General features: G+C 33.9%; 1 protein-coding gene and 1 pseudogene across 6 annotated transcripts in view; one reads left to right on the plus strand and one right to left on the minus strand.

Moving 5' to 3' along the window:
* SENP6 (SUMO specific peptidase 6) overlaps positions 1 to 17,536 on the minus strand; it is a 100,144-nt gene that overhangs the window by 55,058 nt on the left and 27,550 nt on the right. For 5 of the 6 annotated variants that reach the window (XM_019729596.3, XM_019729599.3, XM_019729601.3 and 2 more), the window contains 2 exons: positions 4,771 to 4,913; positions 3,647 to 3,751 (listed from right to left, as the gene is read on the minus strand). In XM_019729596.3, coding sequence (XP_019585155.2) covers positions 3,647 to 3,751; positions 4,771 to 4,913 — 248 coding nt within the window. Of the gene's footprint in view, positions 1 to 3,646; positions 3,752 to 4,770; positions 4,914 to 12,433; positions 12,476 to 17,536 lie in introns of all 6 variants that reach the window. The other variant, XM_019729600.3, reaches the window with a different exon arrangement.
* LOC109446307 (BTB/POZ domain-containing protein KCTD3-like) lies at positions 10,119 to 12,636 on the plus strand (annotated as a pseudogene).

Below are 17,536 nucleotides of genomic sequence, written 5' to 3' on the forward strand. Positions count from 1 at the left end.
AAAGGAACTAAATATCCAGAACTCTAAGCAAAACAGTTTACAAAATCCAAGTCCCCATATTAACTCTTGTATTCCTGTCATGTGGAGAACACAAGTAAAATAGCAATTTAATCCCAATAAATTAATATGGTAACTTGGTTTTACATATATGACACTGGAAAGAAACACTTATTTTAAAAGAAATATTTTCAATACAAAGGAAAAAAAGTATAAATTTACATGATGTCATATTTCAAATTTTACCTCTGCTATTAAAAAATGGGATAATCTGTATAAAATAAGTTTATGTTGGATAAATGACATAAAATGAGGGAATATTATTATTACACCCATTAAAGTGAAACAAACTATAAGCATAAACTTTATATACTTATTTATATACTTATTTCTTATTGAATTCTATTTTCAGGAAAATTAAAATGAAAACCAAAAGTTAGGTACTAATCTAGCCATTTTCATCTCTATACTCTGTGCCTAAGAAGTGAGAAGAGTTTAGTACTCGCTTATTTTTGTTTTGTTTTTTAAACTCACCTGTATAGAGTCAAAGAAAGAGGTAGAATACCTAGTAGTAGAAGAAACAGGTTTGGTTCTTTCCAACACACACACACACACACACACACACACACACACACACACAAGCTCTTATCTCTTATCCTTGAAAAATTCATTTATTATGACACGATACTGAATTTGTAAGTCATTGCACTTCTACAAGATTCTTCAATATGTGTTTATTTCAAGCCCTGCCCTAGAGGAACTTACATGTTCTTTGTTTGTTTTTTTAAAGCTTTTGAAAAAATGGAGTGGGAAGCCATAACTACCAATCTAGGTCTTTGTAAAAATCTCAACTTACATTCTTGTTGGACTGTTTCATTCTTGAACTAGTGGTGTACTAGTGCTCTTAAAATTTTTTTAATAAAAGGGAAAGAAAACTGATTGATTCTGGTATCTATAGCTGATTTACGACTTCAAAAATATTTTTCAAAGTAGTGCTTTTAATTAATAATTAAGTCTTGCTTATTCCAAAAGCCCATTTTCCCATTTATGGTTTTTACACACTTCGTAGACATTCATTTTCCCCTATGGGCCTTACAAGTCTTTTCACCTATCCTTAATAAAAAAACAAAAGAAAGTTAGCAAGCCTGATTACAGTTAAGGGTGAAAATGGTATAGAGTGATATACATTTTTTAAGTTCTGCGTTTCTTTTTCCATACCAATACTATCCTCCATTACTATCAGTGCATAAACAACCTATCTTTTACATATGAATTAAATTAATATTTGGAATAGCAGTAAGAAAACAGATGGGAATAGTAATATTCTCCCAAATAGTGGCTAATCTGATCTGAGATTTTAATAATCTTCATTCATTCATTTTAGATTAAAAAGATGTGACATACTTGTTCCCATATCTTACTAAAGAACTAAATTATACAAAATGTAGGTCTGATTAACTTAAGAGACAAGTTATACCACTCATCCCAAGAGTAGATTGTGTGTGAATTTACCAGCTGGTAGCATTTCCTTTAATTTCAATTAAGAGTTAAGAAAATAAGAAAAATTAGAAGCCAGTGTGCTTACCCTCATCTGAGGCCTGACAATTGTGCCACCACCACACTAATTAAAACCAAAGGGCTTCTAGCAAACATCTTAGGTGAAGTCTTTCTTCATGACTTTGAAGATGTGGTTCCTACTGCATGCAGTATTCTCTTCTAGCTAGTACACTCAAAAGCTACTGAATACTTCGTTGTGAATGCTTTACTACTCCCTTCTCTGTAAACAGTATTACACATACTTTGTATATCTCTACTACCGCACCTACCACGTAATCATGTGTACTTGTCTTTCTGACCTCTACCTTAATCAAACTTGAGCTTCAAGACAGGGACTTTTTGTCCTACTCCTTTGACTACTCTATCTCATCTATACCTGGTATGTAGAATGAAATCACTCAATGTTTTTGAAGGAAAAAAACTGGAAAAACTTTCAATGAGTTGTCTTTGAATTTCAAAATCTTTTTAATGACACACTGCAATAGGACTAAGAAATGTTTATTCTGTAAATAAGAGATAAACATAAATAGAATCTGTTCTGCTGAACTGACTTGTCAGGTTTTTCTTATTGCCCCTACTACTTCTTGTCAAGTATTTTAACTCTGGATTATTTCTTTAAATACAGAATAATTCAGGTTTTTTTAAAAGAAACAATATTTCACTAGTAAATATCAGTTCCTATTAACAGAACCTTTTATAAAGATGAGCAATAATACACATGCAAGGTGTAACAGATACTGACACCTAGAATAAAACAAAACAAACCAATTTCCAAACTGAAATCAGATTTTTTAACATAACCAATGATGAAAGGAGGGACGAGGAAAATAGAACACAGTGCAAATAATTCCAAACTAATAGATAACTTCAAAAGCAATAATAATTTTGGTTGTAGAATATATCACTCGATTATAAATTAGTATTTCAACTTAGACCACATTTTCAGAATATCAAGAATACAGGTATTTATCAGCGATGTATTCTATCATTGTGATCAGTGTGTGAGAAACTATACCTCCTACCATTCTTTCCTCTCCCCTATTTATTCTCCTTTTATTATTTATTCTCATGAATGTGCCACATGTAGGCCAGAGAACTTGATTTGTATACTTTACTGTAAAACAAGCCAATTTTTGGTATGTGCAGTAATTTAACTTTCTTTTTAGTTGAATTTCTCAAACATGTTATGTGAAAACTATGGTAAAAATATATATTTAAGCAAAAAAAGGTTTTCTTACTAACATATGAAAAAGAGTTAAGGTTTTTAAGTCAAAAATCTATGATATAGCAAATCTATGTAAATAATAAATTAGCAAGGGTTTCTAAGAGGACACCTTTTCTGAATGAGTAGCAGTCTAAAGTGACATTTTTAAATAATGAAGAACAGCATCAAGCATATATACCAAATCTTTAAATTTTACTAGTTATAAAAAATTTTATGCAATAATTCATAATGCAAGAAATAAAGGGATTATTTATTTAATTGTTGGAGTCTAAGAATTTCTTAGTCAACGGAAATTGACTCAGAACTGAAATTTCATAACCATCCGAAAATGGTAATGAAAAAACCTCAAAAGCATTTAAAACACCAAGTTTTCTCCACTGTTACTCTCATTATTTCAAGGTTGAAGTAGTATTTTCACAATCAATGAAAACATCCAAATCTACTAAAACAAAATTTTCTCAAACATTTAAAACTAACAATATGATTTATTTCGATACTATAAAATCCTATAAACCTTATAAAGAATGTAAGGTAATAACTGTAGTTTTACTCATCAGAGCTAAACCACCAACTGAAGATTTTTCTGTCAAATGTTGTAAGTTCAACGCTGTAAAATTAGGAAAATTTAATGGGAACATAATGCAATAGAATGGCTTTTATTTAAAAAGTCTCTATTTACAGAATGTGATTTATTCAAAAGTAGATATAAAATAATAAAATTCTAGGATATGAATTATTTCGGCGATAATGAATATACCTTTACAGACAATGGAAACAGTAAAATTCCACATAGTTAAAAAAAGAAGTGAAAAGAACGATTAAAGGAATAGTATGTATATACCAAACAAAGACAATTAGAATCCTTACCTCTGAGCTGCTGTTTTTACTATTGGTGTCTGTGCATTAGCATGTTGAAAACGTCTACCTTGAACTACAGTTCCAGAACATAGTGATGCATTCTGTGTATTTTCACTGCAGATTCAAGAAACAAAGAATAATTTGAACAGGGGAAAATTACACACACATATACAAAATAAATCCTTGAAAATCTAAGCACATGCACAAAAAACGTTTACCACTTTAAAAAAAATGTATAGATAAACCTAACTGGCCATGTTAAATTATCCATTAGTAGTTTTCCATTTTCTGAATTTGTCTCCGAATGTTTCCAATCCAGTTCATGAAAGAAGATAAAGAGTAGAAGAATACAAGACTAGAAATCAGGACTCCTAAATAAATGTTTTATACTATCAGATTTCGATAAATTAATTCTGATATATTTTCTCTCCTTATTCTCTATTTAGGGACTATTTATAAAAAAGCTTTTAAACTGAGGATTACAAAGTTTTCTTATATGCCCAAATAAAAATATGTTAATTGTAAAAAAAAAAAAAAATGAGTCCTAAATTCTACACCTCTTTCTGCCACTGACTCAAAAGTTGCTTAGCCTTTATGTGCCTCAGCTGTCTGTCTATAAAACAAAGTAGAAATGAAATAGTGATTTTCAACCCTATTTCTGGGAGATTTAACAGCCCAATCATATCAGTAACAATGGTTCACTATGACAAGCACTAGGAAAAGTGGGCTATAACTAGAAGAGAAAAGAAATCTTTAAAATAAGAAAAATTAAAAAAAGTCCCGATAAGAATTCCCTAAAGGAGACATGATCATCCACCCTATGATGCCTTCTACTTTTCATATCATGGTCGAGATTTTACTAAGCATTTGAAAGCAAGCTCCTCTTATGAAATTCTAATCTACAGAAATTTTTCTTGCAATATTTTTATTTGGAACCAAGAAATCACTGAAGTCAATCATACTCTCAAGATTCAAAGCAAAGAATCCACACACTGGGAAAACTCTACCTCTTAGCCCTACTGACAAAGTGACAAGAAAAGGTATAGACTGGGTCAATTGGCCAACAAAGGTAGTTAGTTTTAGTGTCAAACCCTTTATCTTTCATGTAGGAAGGTGTGGTGAAGTGCCTATACCTCAATTTCTTATTGTTGCTCAACATAGTAAGTCCAATTGGGTTGCCTTTAAAAGGTTTGAAACTTTCAGTCTTGTTTCGTCTTGCATATGTCTTCCAGGAATCACCAGGACTAGTAGCAACAATTTCAGATTGACGATTTAACTGTACAAAAAAAATCCATAAATGTTAAAGAGTCAATAAATACCACAATATGACAATTTATCAACAATTTGAAAACCCATTCCTTAAAAAGGTAGTAAAAGTGTACCAGCTATTAGGGATGGGGGAGGATGGCAGTGACATGTATCTAAGAGTAATTCAATTATAATACTTTTTTTCCTAAGGACAACACAAATATATAGGAACATGGGTATTTATGACATTATTTTCCTTTCACTTAAATATCTCAAAAGATATTTGGGAAAGTTAACAGAGAAGAACAGAAGGGTTGAGGATAGAGGATCTTAGGATAGCTCTTTTCCAAGAGTAAAAAGTAAACATTTCCCCTGTTTAACAGGTCTTGCTGCTATCTGTAGGGCAGTATAGACAAATATGGCAATAAGTTGTTGTTTTAACATATACAAGGACTTGGCTTTAGTATCAAAGTTTCAACAGAAACACAGAACCCAAGATATCTTCCTAAGTTCACAGTTGCAAATGATAATATAAACATATCAATAACAATCACTTTGGGTAGATCACAATTTGACAACAGAATGCACCATTCCTTGGGAAGTTCTTCTCAACAAAGAAAACTACTTTTATTACATTCATTGCGCAGAACATTTAAAAGCTGCTTTCACACTCAACACAAAGGTCTTCAGTTCTTAATGATGATTTACCCAAAACAAAAATTTTAAAGTAATTCTTATAAACTTGAATTTTATTTTTGAAACAAGTCTAATACTTTATTTTAGTTTTTACTCTTTTACAAGAAAATATAGTCATAAGAAGATAGCAACTTGCTTTTTCCCCAATTACGTCTATAGAAACCTAACAATTCCCTAAAAAAATACCTCACACCGAAATAGTCCTAAGGAGAGAGTTCATGATACCAGCACGATTCTTGTTTTTAGGCGTATCTACATTACATAATTACAAAAAGACCTATTTTGGACATGCTGCTTGTCACTTTCTCTTCCTTGAGACATTTCTTTACTTCCTAATCTTTTACAGCCATGTACTTCAGACTCCTTCTGGTAATGGCATATCAGGTAATGCATATCAATCTTCCCTCCACTCTCTGAAAACAACTAGAAAAGATGGACAAACTACAAATTAAAAAGAAAAACATCTGTTTCAGGAATTTGAGGGCTACCAAGGCATAAAGAATTAAGAATTGAACATCAGGGACAAGAAAACTCAAAAGTCTAAGCCCAGATTCCTATTTTTCTTTAAGGCACCTTTTGATTCCAGTAGATGCAGCTGAGAGCTAAGGAACTAAGATGAATTTCCAACAGATTCAGAGAGCTAAGGAGACAAAAAGTCAAGTTCAAGATCTATCAAGTAGTACAGAAGGCCTTTGTAGGGACAGAGGCCCAGAGAGCAGTTTCCAGGCTCTCGTCCTCATGTGGAAAGGTGCTGGCTCAAGTAATAGATGGCCATCAGCTGTGACCAGTTAGCCATTAGCCACTGATATAACTGCCATGGCTACGCTAGCAAGGGGTTGGGTGTTTCGGCAGAGAAGTAGACTGCGGACTGCGGCTAACAAGTGTGGTTAGCAAGGGGATTACATGGCGGATCATGTGGATCCTACTTCCCGTGTCTCGCCCGGCCGCCAGCGAGACTGGGGTGCAGGAAGACCCCTCACTGGGGTACTGGTGGATGTTTGCTTTTGTGTCTCAACCAGCCGCCAGCAAGAATATAGTGGTATGAACTCCCCCCATCCATGGCTCTGTAGGTGTTCCTGGTCTCACCATGTCCTGCATTCTTGTGCGGGGAGCGGGAGCAGAGTCCCCGCATTACACTAGGCCTCAAATTACCTCTGATTTTTCATATCAGTATCTACCATTCATAAACTAGCTCATAAAGAAATAAGAAGTGCAATCAAAACCAAGAGAAACAGCTGAAAATAGGGAACAGAATTATAGGGGATAAAAATTATGAGGTTATCACACTCTTTCATTTCCATTAGTAGGCGACTACAACCAATTCTGCATTTGGTAACCCTTTTTGCACAGAAAACATCATGTAATTGTGGAAAGATAATGATTTAGGAATCAAACAGACCTGTTGTCTCTTTCTAGACACATAACTTTCCTTGTAATCCTTGAGGTTATTTCACACATTAACAAAGAAATACTCAAATTGCCTAGCCCTGGAATGGGCAGATAGAAATTCAATAACTATTAGATCCCGCTCAATTACAAGCACATATATCTTCAATTAAAAAACCCACAAATTATTTTATCATAAACAATTGGTCATTAAGCTGCACTCAGCCAAGAAAAATTAGGCCTATCCAGTCACCATGATCGAGGCCTATTCCCATATTTTTTTTAAATGCCCTGTCCATGGTTCTTCAAGTGTGGTTGCTTGATCCGCAGCATCAGCATCACTTGGAAACACTTTAAAACGCAAATTATCAGGTCCCACTCAGACCTAAATCATAAACTCTGAGAGTGGGGTCCGGCAATCTGTTTATATAATCTTCCAGGTGATTCTGATCTGATGTACACTCATGTTGGGGAGCCACGGATCTAGTTGATTCTGATACACATCATGTTAAGAATCTTGGAAGGAAAAATTCTCCATTAAAGACTGATCATATAATTTCATTCCTCTATATAGGTAATTACAACTAATATTTATTCAGTGTTTCCTATGCGTAGGCATTATGCTAATTACTTTATATTCAATATCTCACTTAATCTCCATATTTTATACATTTCAGTAATTCTTCAGACTGGGATTCAGCACCGGAAACATCAAGTCAATTACTTGACACTACTGAATGACACAGGACTAACATGTTAAATTTCCCACTTCAGTTCTTTTTTCTCAACAAAATCTCCTTACCATCTGTGATTTAAACTTTATCGAAATTCAAACTAAATAAAGATCACTGAGCTTAAAAAGCAAAGTAACTGCTCCAAACTAGTTAAATGGATTTGAAAAAGACTGATCTAACTCCAAAGCCTATGCTTTTCCCTATTACAGTGCATGAGAAATTTTTATAGTGTTATTTGTAGAAATATAAATACTAATTCTTTACAAGAGGCAAAAAGAAACAATGTTATTCAAAAAAAGACTCAAATACATTAGGATATAGAACATATCCAAAAATAAGGGAACTATACTTAAACTTCCTTTACATAAATGCAGAAACTTAATCCTTCCCCTTAAGAATTGTTTAAACTAAAATTATCTCACCCTGTTATATAGGCACATAACTCAGCTAATCTAACCGTATTTCTGATTAAGTGCTCATACATTTTCAAATTTTCTTTCTGAGAACACATTTGGGCCTAGCGAATGACAACCTAAAGCCCATCATTAAAGCAAGATCTGTACAAGCCAAATTCTTAAATTTCCCAATTCTGTTGCCTATAGGTTACTAGGATCAACCACTTCAATCAGCAACAAGTCAACCAATACTTCTAGATTTGTCAGATAACCATATCTCATGAAAAACATATATTGTCAAATTCCCTTAGACAAGGTTCCCTAACATGTTATATTTAGAAGATAGTTGGGGGCAAGGGGTGCGGGGGAGGCGAGATCACTCCATAGGAGAATCACAGGATGTAAATTTGTAAAAGATTCTCCTCTAACACAATTATACACCTATAGGACAAAATTCCAGCTGCTAGAAAATTTAGAGCTGTTTAATTAAAATACAACATAAAAATAATTTTGCATGCCTGGCACATCTACCTCTCTGCCTAAGAAACAATTTTTATTTTTTATTTTATTTGTGCTCTTGGTAATCTACATCAAATCTTTCGGGGAAATAAGGTGTAAATAAGTAAAAACTGAGCCATTTATGGCTGTCTCACAGATTAGAGCACTACTACTATTCGAGTCAAGATGATATATTCAGTCTGGAGGTTTTCCTCCCCTCTGATCCCCTCTTTAGCAACCTAAGAGTTTTCCAGCTAATACAAGCACAACATTGGGAAAACTACTGTGTACAGATGGATTCACACAAAATAATCATGTTGTTACAAAACCAATTATAAACATGGGCCTTACTGATGTCAGATAAGCAACTATAAACACATTATAATTAGCAAAAGAAACCCAGTTTACAAAGATTCAATAATACTGCATTTAATAAGGCTAAATGTTGCTATTTATGGAAGACTTGCTAGTGTCATGCACTATATGGATTACAGTCTCATAATTCTCACAGCCATCCTATAAAGTGGGCAATTAGCAGGCATAGAATATTGTCTGATTAACTACTCTAATATACCACCCATCCAAATGCTATACGTTTCTCTCACTTGATAGCAATCTATATATGACACATTTACACAGTATAAACAACAGTACAGGGAATCACCATACTCTTTCTCTAAAGGGTCAGATAGCAAATATTTCAGGCTTTATGGGTCATACAGTCTCTATCAAAACTACTCAATTCTGTCCAAATAATTTAAATCTGTTGCTGTAGCACAAAAGCAGTCATAGACAATACATAAACAAATGAGCACAGCTTTTCCAATATGGACAAAACTTTGAGTTTCATATAATTTTAACATGTCATGAAATAGTATTGTTCTGATTTTTTTTAACCATTCAAAAACTGTAAAAACTATTCCTATTCTAGTTTATAGACCATAGGTTGTGGGCCGGATTTGGCCTATGAGCCTTGGTTTGCCAACCACTATATCATAACATTAATCATTAAGTGACTGGCTAGCATAGCCAGTTACTAGAAATTAAGCTCTGTAAGAACAAGAAACTTGTCTGTGTTGCTCCCTAGCATCTAGAACCCTGTACTCAATACATATTTGCCACCTGAATATTTTACTGGGACTGCTAAGTGTGCAAAAAATTATCAACATGTGGTATTTTCCACCCAAACTTATCACACATCACATAGTCAATCTGACCAAAACCAAGTATGCGAGAAATTTAGTACCTAAGAACTTTCAGATATGACAACCTAAAAGAATCTATTAAGTTGATCATTAGAGACATTAAAAATGTACATTAAAAGCATTTCAATTCTTAAAAACAAAATGGAAACAGTAAAGAACTAGACTATAAATTATTGAAAGAGAACCAATAGAAGTTCTACAAATGATAAATGTCATTGAAATGTTTTTTAAAAAACAATGGATAGATTAAATGGCAGATAAAAGTGAACTGGGGTGGCAATGCCCAGGAGAGGCCAGGTCCAAGAGAGGTAGAAGCCAGGACGTACAAAGTGAAAGGGAGGAGGCAAGGCGAGACAGCCCCCACAGGCTGCAGGAAGGTTGGGGAGGTTCAGCGCACTGGCTGCGGCCAGGTGGGGCAGGAGGGCTGTGTGCGCACCCGAGAAGATGGTGGGAGGGTACTGCGGTAGCAGCTTCACCATGGCGGCGGTCGGAAATGACGAGATCCTGAAGCTGAACGTAGAGGGACCAGAGTTAGTACCTCAAAACAAACTCTAGGTGGACTGCAGATTCTTTTCTTTCCAGTTTGCTGAATGGAAGAATTTCAACCCTTCAAGATGAAACTGGTGCTATATTTATTGATACAGATTCAGCAGCATTTACACTCATTTTAAATTTACTCCAGACAAAAGAACTAGGCTTAAGGGGAGTATTAATGTTCTCAGGCATGATACAAAATTTTCATTAGTAAATTAGCAATCACTCCATTAGTAAGCCTTCTCTTATGTGAATTGGAGCATTTATCTTGAGGCAGTGTCCTTTTTCAAACAACACAACTGATCCTCTGCTGATTCTAGGAATGGACTAAATTCTACAGAAAGTGAAGCTGGGGTAAATGGTGCCCAAACTGTCCTCTCTGGAAATGGAGAAGAGACTGTTAGGCTAGAATTTCCTGTAGATCCATGAAAGGTGCTAATAGTAGGTGGCCATCACAACTGGATTGTAGCTGCATATGCCCATTTTGTTGTGTGTTATAGAATCAAAGACTCTTAAGGATGGTAGCAAGTGTTTACAATCCCATATTTGGATTGGACTGAATGAGTAGCTTTAAATGCAAAAGTGGTCGGAGGTCCACATGGAGACAAAGACATAATGGTTGCTGTTGCCTCAGTAGCATCATCTTATGGAGTGTTCAAGATGGAGGAAGTGAAATTGGAGTGTTCAGCTTTGGTGTTCCTGTAGATGCTCTCTTCTTTATCGGTAACCAGTTGGTGGCCTTAAGTCATACAGGGAAGGTGGGACTGTGGAATGCTGTCACTCAGCACTGGCAGGTTCAAGATATTGTTCCTATAACTAGTTATGACACTGCTGGGTCATTCCTTCTACAAGGATGGAACAACGGATCAATATAGTGCGTAGAAATGCAGAAGTTTCCTTTGCGAATGAAGATAATGATCTTCTTGTAACTGGACTTTACGATGATCCTTCCAATAATGCTATTACTGCTTTGACTGTTTACCTCACACCCAAAACAAGTGTCAGTGGTAACTGGGTTGAGAATGCCTATGGTATGAACTCTGGAGCAGTATGAGTTATTGTGGAGCACCGATAGACAGTTGCGTCAGGCCCTCAGCTTTTTTAGACTTTTACAGTTCACCGAAGATACTTTCTCTGGAGGAGACAGAAAATCATAGAAGCTATTCCTCTGGAAACGACACAGGACCTTTTGGAGAGCGAGATGATCAACAGGTGTTTATTCAGAAAGTTGTTCCATCTCTAACAAGCTGTTTGTAAAACTCTCCTCTACTGGGAAAAGGCTATGTAAGATCCAAGTTGTTGACTATACTACAATATTCTCATTTACAGTGAGAGAATGTGAGGGGTCCAGTAGAATGGGTTGAAGGCTAAGGCACTACTTATTCACAGGCCATACAAATGGCAGCATTCAAATCTGACCACTGCCATGGATATGGTTAACAAAAATGAAGATAAGGATATAGGTGGTCCCACTGAAGAAGAACTACTAAAATTACTGGATCAGTGTGATCTGAGCACATCTCCCTGTGCTACACCTAACACCAATCCAGCAACTTCTGTGGTTCAGCATAGCCGTCTTCGTGAATCAAATTCTAGCCTTCAGCTCCAGCACCATGAAACCATCCACGAAGTCGCTACTTATGGTTCCATGAGGCCTTACAGAGAGAGTCCTTCGTTAGCAAGAGCAAGGAGGAACAAGAGCTTTCAGTTATAGGGGCTTCCAGACTATTAATTTGAACAGAAATGTAGAAGGAGCTGTGCCTGAAAATGGTAACTTGGGTCCAATACAAGCTGAAGTAAAGCGAGCAACGGAAATGTAATGTGTCTGAGAGAAAGTCTCCTGGAACAGAAATAAAAAGTGTGAGAGAATCAGATATTGTATTGGAAGCACATAAAATAGCTAAAGCTTGTCCAGAATCCAAGAAAAGGTCACCAGAAGATGAAAATGAAAATAAAGTGAAGTTAAGGAAGAAAGGATTTGGAGGAGGAGGATTCCTTGGAGGAAAGAAACTTCCCTTATTTGGAAGAGGAGGACTCCTTGGAAGAAAGTTCCCTATCTGGCCTTGTCCCCAAGTACTTCCGATGGAGGGACTGACTCACCTGGTACTGCGTCCCCATCCCCTACAAAGACCACTCCATCCCCTGGGTATAAAAAAAAAAAGTGATTCTTCAGGTCAAGAGTACAGCTTGTGAAAACTCACCAAAATGAATAGTTGTTTTGTTAATTTAGATGAAAGCTAAACATTACTGGATTTCAATGCATTTGCTTTTACACCAAACTTTACAAATTAAAATTGGACTTCATTTCGTATCTTTTTAACAGAATTACCTGGAGTAAGGGAGATAAAATAACTGTACCCCTTTTGACCTTTTTGAAGACTTTTTTGTTTTATAAGTACATTTAACTAATAGTTTGTAAAGCAAGAGTACATTTCACTGTGTAGCTACTCCCTGGATTTTGGAACTATAGGACCATATCTTAATAAGATGATGCCAATGTAAATGAGCACCACTTTAAAGCATGGGAACCAACAGACTGCATCCCCAATCTTGACTATGCCTGAGACTTGTCTTGCAATGTTATCGTAAATGAATCACATGATTCTCTTTGGACTTAGTCTCTCAATCCTTATTGTGATTGTAAAGTGTTTATCAGATATTTAATGAGTTGCCATGTTTGTGAAAAAATATCATGTAATTCAAAAACACTATTAATGTTGAATACCAAATTATATTGTGTAGTAGGAATTCCTTTAGGATAATTTTAATTGTAGGTAATTTTCTGTTTCTCACTGTTGGAGTTCTTAAATCTTAGCAAGCGTCACCAATATTAAATGCCCAAAATCCATTTAAACTTCCTTTAAAGTTGGAGCAATTGTCTGTGTTTGAACAAAAGAAATAAAAATAATAATGAAGGACAAAGCTATGAGTGCCCAGAAGGGTAAACTGTCCCAGTTGCTAGTCTGCCTTGTTTTAGGAGCCACTGTATGTTTCAGTGTTAATAATCAAGATAATTTAATCAGGATGTGCCCTTTTGTTAAGCTTATGAGACTGAAGTTTCCAATTTTTGGTTAAAGGTTTTGGCAGTTGTAAAATGTTATTTTGAATGTATTTTAAATCGTAAGAGAATAAAAATTTTTTGTATTCTTTTTTCATTTAATTAGAATGATTTTCAAGTTTCTGAAAATAGGGTAATTGTAAAATTAAAGTGCTACGCATTTTTTGGTGAAAAATGTATATATTCCCATTCCAAGAAATATAATAAGTGAGTCAAGTTGAAATAAATTCTTCCATGTTTACGACCTTGCCAGTGGTTTAACAGCAGTTCTCCTGTACTTATTTATCAATTAATTTCTGACCTACAGTACATAATTCTCACCTACTGTATTAAGAGTCTAAAAACCTCCTGAAAGGAACAATTTGAAATAGTGTCTAGAATCTCATTTGGCACATAAAAAGTAGGGCTTCCTATCTTTCCTTGTTTTACATATATTTCAGTTTAAAGTTTACCACATTGCCAGTGATTTCACAGCAGTTCTCCTGTACTTATTTATCAATTAAGTCAAAAAGGATTAAGACTTTTAAAAAAAAATGAGTGAATTGAAAGCTAGAACTGAAGGAATTACCTAGAATATGATAAAGGGATAATTTCTTTCTCTGTCTTTTATCCTTTCATATATACATACATATATATATACACATATATACACATGTTAAAAAACATTTTTAAAAATGATTGTCTTATATCTACTAAGAGTTCCAAAAAGAATGTGGAAAGGCAATATTCACAAATAGCTTGAGTTTTTTCAGAATTAATGAAAGACATGCACTCTAAGGAGGTACAACGAAAGGGCAGAAGCCCAAATGTAAAGAGGTTATTCTGTGAAAGAGAAGAGGAAGAATATTAAGACACTTTGAACAAAAATGAGGTCTTTCTTTTAATTCCATGCTCATTTTCAAATGGAGAAAAAGAGCGATATTAGTTTAAATCAGTAATCCATATGGACCTATATATTGCCCATAAACCATTAAAAATCCAGGGATATATAAACCCATAGGAGACACATGGATTTTCTAAAAGCATACAAAGGCATGGACAGCTTAAAGAAATCAACTCCTAAATCCTCAATCTCCATTTTTACACTTTCTTTAAAAAACTGATTTACTTTAAAGCCTATCTATTTAAAAAAGGCATTATACAACATCTCCTTGCCCATCTCCCATTTTGCAATAGACCTTGTCCCACATTATAAAACAAAGACATAATTCTCACCTACTGTACTAAGAATCTAAAAACCTCCTGAAAGGAACAATTTGAAATATTAGCATCTAGAATCTCTTTTGGCACATAAAATAGTAGTAGAGCTTCATATATTTCCCTGTTTTACATATATTTCTGTTAAAAGTGAACCATGGGTTAGAAAACTGGGTATTCTGGGCCACAGTAGGATTTTCTTAACTCAGCTATGCTGCAAAATGGAAAAACAAAAGTGATGAAAATTTGCATTTATGAACTTTGTATATTCTACTCTAATTATTTTTTTTTTAAAAGAAAGCACTACTCCAAGGAAAAATCAAGTGAGAACAACTCAAAGAAAGCATATGTCTAAAAAAAAAAAAAGACTGAAATCTGCTGTGCCATATTACAATGAGGTAACAAATTCAAGTCAAAACCAAGGCCATATTTTTCTGCCTTAGAATTCTGAAGTGAAATGACTGCCATGAAAATACAAATTAATATGTATATTTAAAATGAAAAACGAAAACAGACTTTGTAAAATATCAACATTTCACATCCTTTACAATGTGTAACAGGGCATGTACTTTTTTTTTAATTAAGGACATCTTCAAGCAAAAAAAAAAAAAAAAAAGAATTGAAGACCAATGTCATAGAAGTTAGTAATGGAAAACACCTTTTATTTTTTCCCCATGAAGTTCACTGTTTTTGTCCCCCTGAAGAATATCTAAACAGTAGTACCCTGAGGAATCGAGATGTAAAATAAAAGCTTGAGAAAACTGCAATGTGAAAAACCTTATAATTTTTCAGTGTGCGTAAGTTTATAAAGAAACTTTAGAGTACTAAGAGAAAAACTACAAATTCTATAAATTCCCTAATTTATGACAAAATAGAGATATGGAAAAATAATACACCCCTTCAAAAATGGAGGGGGAGTAAATTTTAAAGTTCATAAAAAATTATTCAATGGTGAGTACAGGAACTATGTGAAGAGGGTGCTATGTCAGCTTGGCAAAAATTCAAATTTGACCATAAACTCCCCAAGGTTACAGGAAATAGGAACACTCATATATTAGCGGAATGGCAAGTGCTAACCCCTATGAATAAGTCATTTGGCAATATCTAGCAAAATTATCTGTAAATTTACCCTCTGAAATAGCAGCTACAATTCTAGGACTCTATCCCACAACTATACTGGTACAGATATGAAAAGACATAAGCACAAGGCTTTATTAAAAGCATTACATATAAAAGCAAAAGATGGGAAAAAACCCAATAGGAGATCAACTGAATATCTATGCTACATCCATTACCTGGAATACTATGGAGCACTAAAAGAGATAAAGATCTACTCTACTGTAGATTGATCTACAGATTACACTGTTACTATATTTTGCCGTGTATAATGCATACTTTTTGCCCAAATTTGTGAGGGAAAAATAAGATGCGCATTATACATGGGTAGTACTAATTCCGTATCTATATAAATGTTTTTAATTCTTTTATTTATGTTTACGAGTTAAAAGTGTAACTCTAGAAATCAATAATGATACCCATAAGCAAAATAATACCCTGTAATACGATCATCAGTTTTGTTGAACTTATGAAGAACTTGCCACTACGAAGAATTCTTGGCCTTCTATGATGTGTAAATATAGTAAATTTGTTACCAGTACATAAAATTTATTGTCCTTTTTATCTGTTCCTGTATTTTGCAATTATTTGTTACATAAAATTTCTTGTACTGTAATATGTTAAAAAATAAATGCCAAAGTTATTTTATAATACAAAAAACAAGTACCTAAATGTAAACAAATAAAAATTTGAATTAAAAAATCAAAACGAAAGATTTTCTTCACTGAAAGTTTGGGATAAAAACATGGGTGTGCATTATACATGGGAGCGCATTACACACGGCAAAATATGGTGAATGAAAATAAATCAAGGTACTGAACAGTGTGACTACCTTCTCTAAGAAGTGTGGTATAGTCTTATAATTAAAAAAAAAAAAAAAAACATGGAAGGCTAAAGCACATAATTTTAAAACAGGCTGCCTATAGGTAAAAGAGAAAGGGATAGAAGGAATCAAGACAAAAGCTAGGATTCTGTGAATAAAAACTTTCTTTTGACTTTAGAACCATGTAAATATTTTTCCATAGTTATGAAACAAATTAAATCATTTTAAAAAAAAGCAATTTCTCAAAATTAAAAAAAGTCTAAAAAGAAAACAAACAAACAAAAAAACCCCTAGCTTTCATCCAGCTGGTGGAATTACCAACCAGGAATAATTTCAACATAGTAATTTAAATATACATTTCTAGAGGGATATACCTTGGGGTGCCACTAAACACCACAACAAAGAAACAAGGAGAATAAAAAATTTTAAAGTCATTTTATTAGTAATTATATTTGGACTGGTATTGTGAAATTACTTAATGCATCTAGAAGGACAAAGTAAATAAGTTAACATCATTAGGAACCAAGACACTAAACCCAAAAGCCATAAAAGAAAAAGACTGATACATTTCACAACATAAGAATACATTTTCTCCAAGGCAATAACCACCAAAAGCAAAGAAAAAAGACTAGTGAAAAAAACTGATTTACAGTATTAGCAACTAGTATCACAAGAACTGACCAGTTTCTACAAAAGTATTTTGTCAAACCTAAGAAACTCTTATAAGATGCATTGTTATATGCACTAATATGCAAAGAAATGTTTTTAATTGAACTATCTCATGCCATCATTATAATATGCATCTAGATAGATTTCAGAGATCTCAAAATATGAAAAAATGTATATTTTAGACTCAATATAAACAGAATTCCTGTGAATCAATATTATAAAGACCAAATTAAAAAATGTGCAAAGGATACTAAATGACAACTATTAGAAAAGAAATAAATGGACTACACATATGAAATGTGTTCAGTCTCACTCATAATAAAAGAAATGTATGTTAAGA

The sequence above is a fragment of the Rhinolophus sinicus genome, chromosome 2 (assembly GCF_057876585.1).
Source record: "Rhinolophus sinicus isolate RSI-liver-muscle chromosome 2, RSI-T2T, whole genome shotgun sequence".
NCBI classification, from domain to species: Eukaryota; Metazoa; Chordata; class Mammalia; order Chiroptera; family Rhinolophidae; genus Rhinolophus; species Rhinolophus sinicus.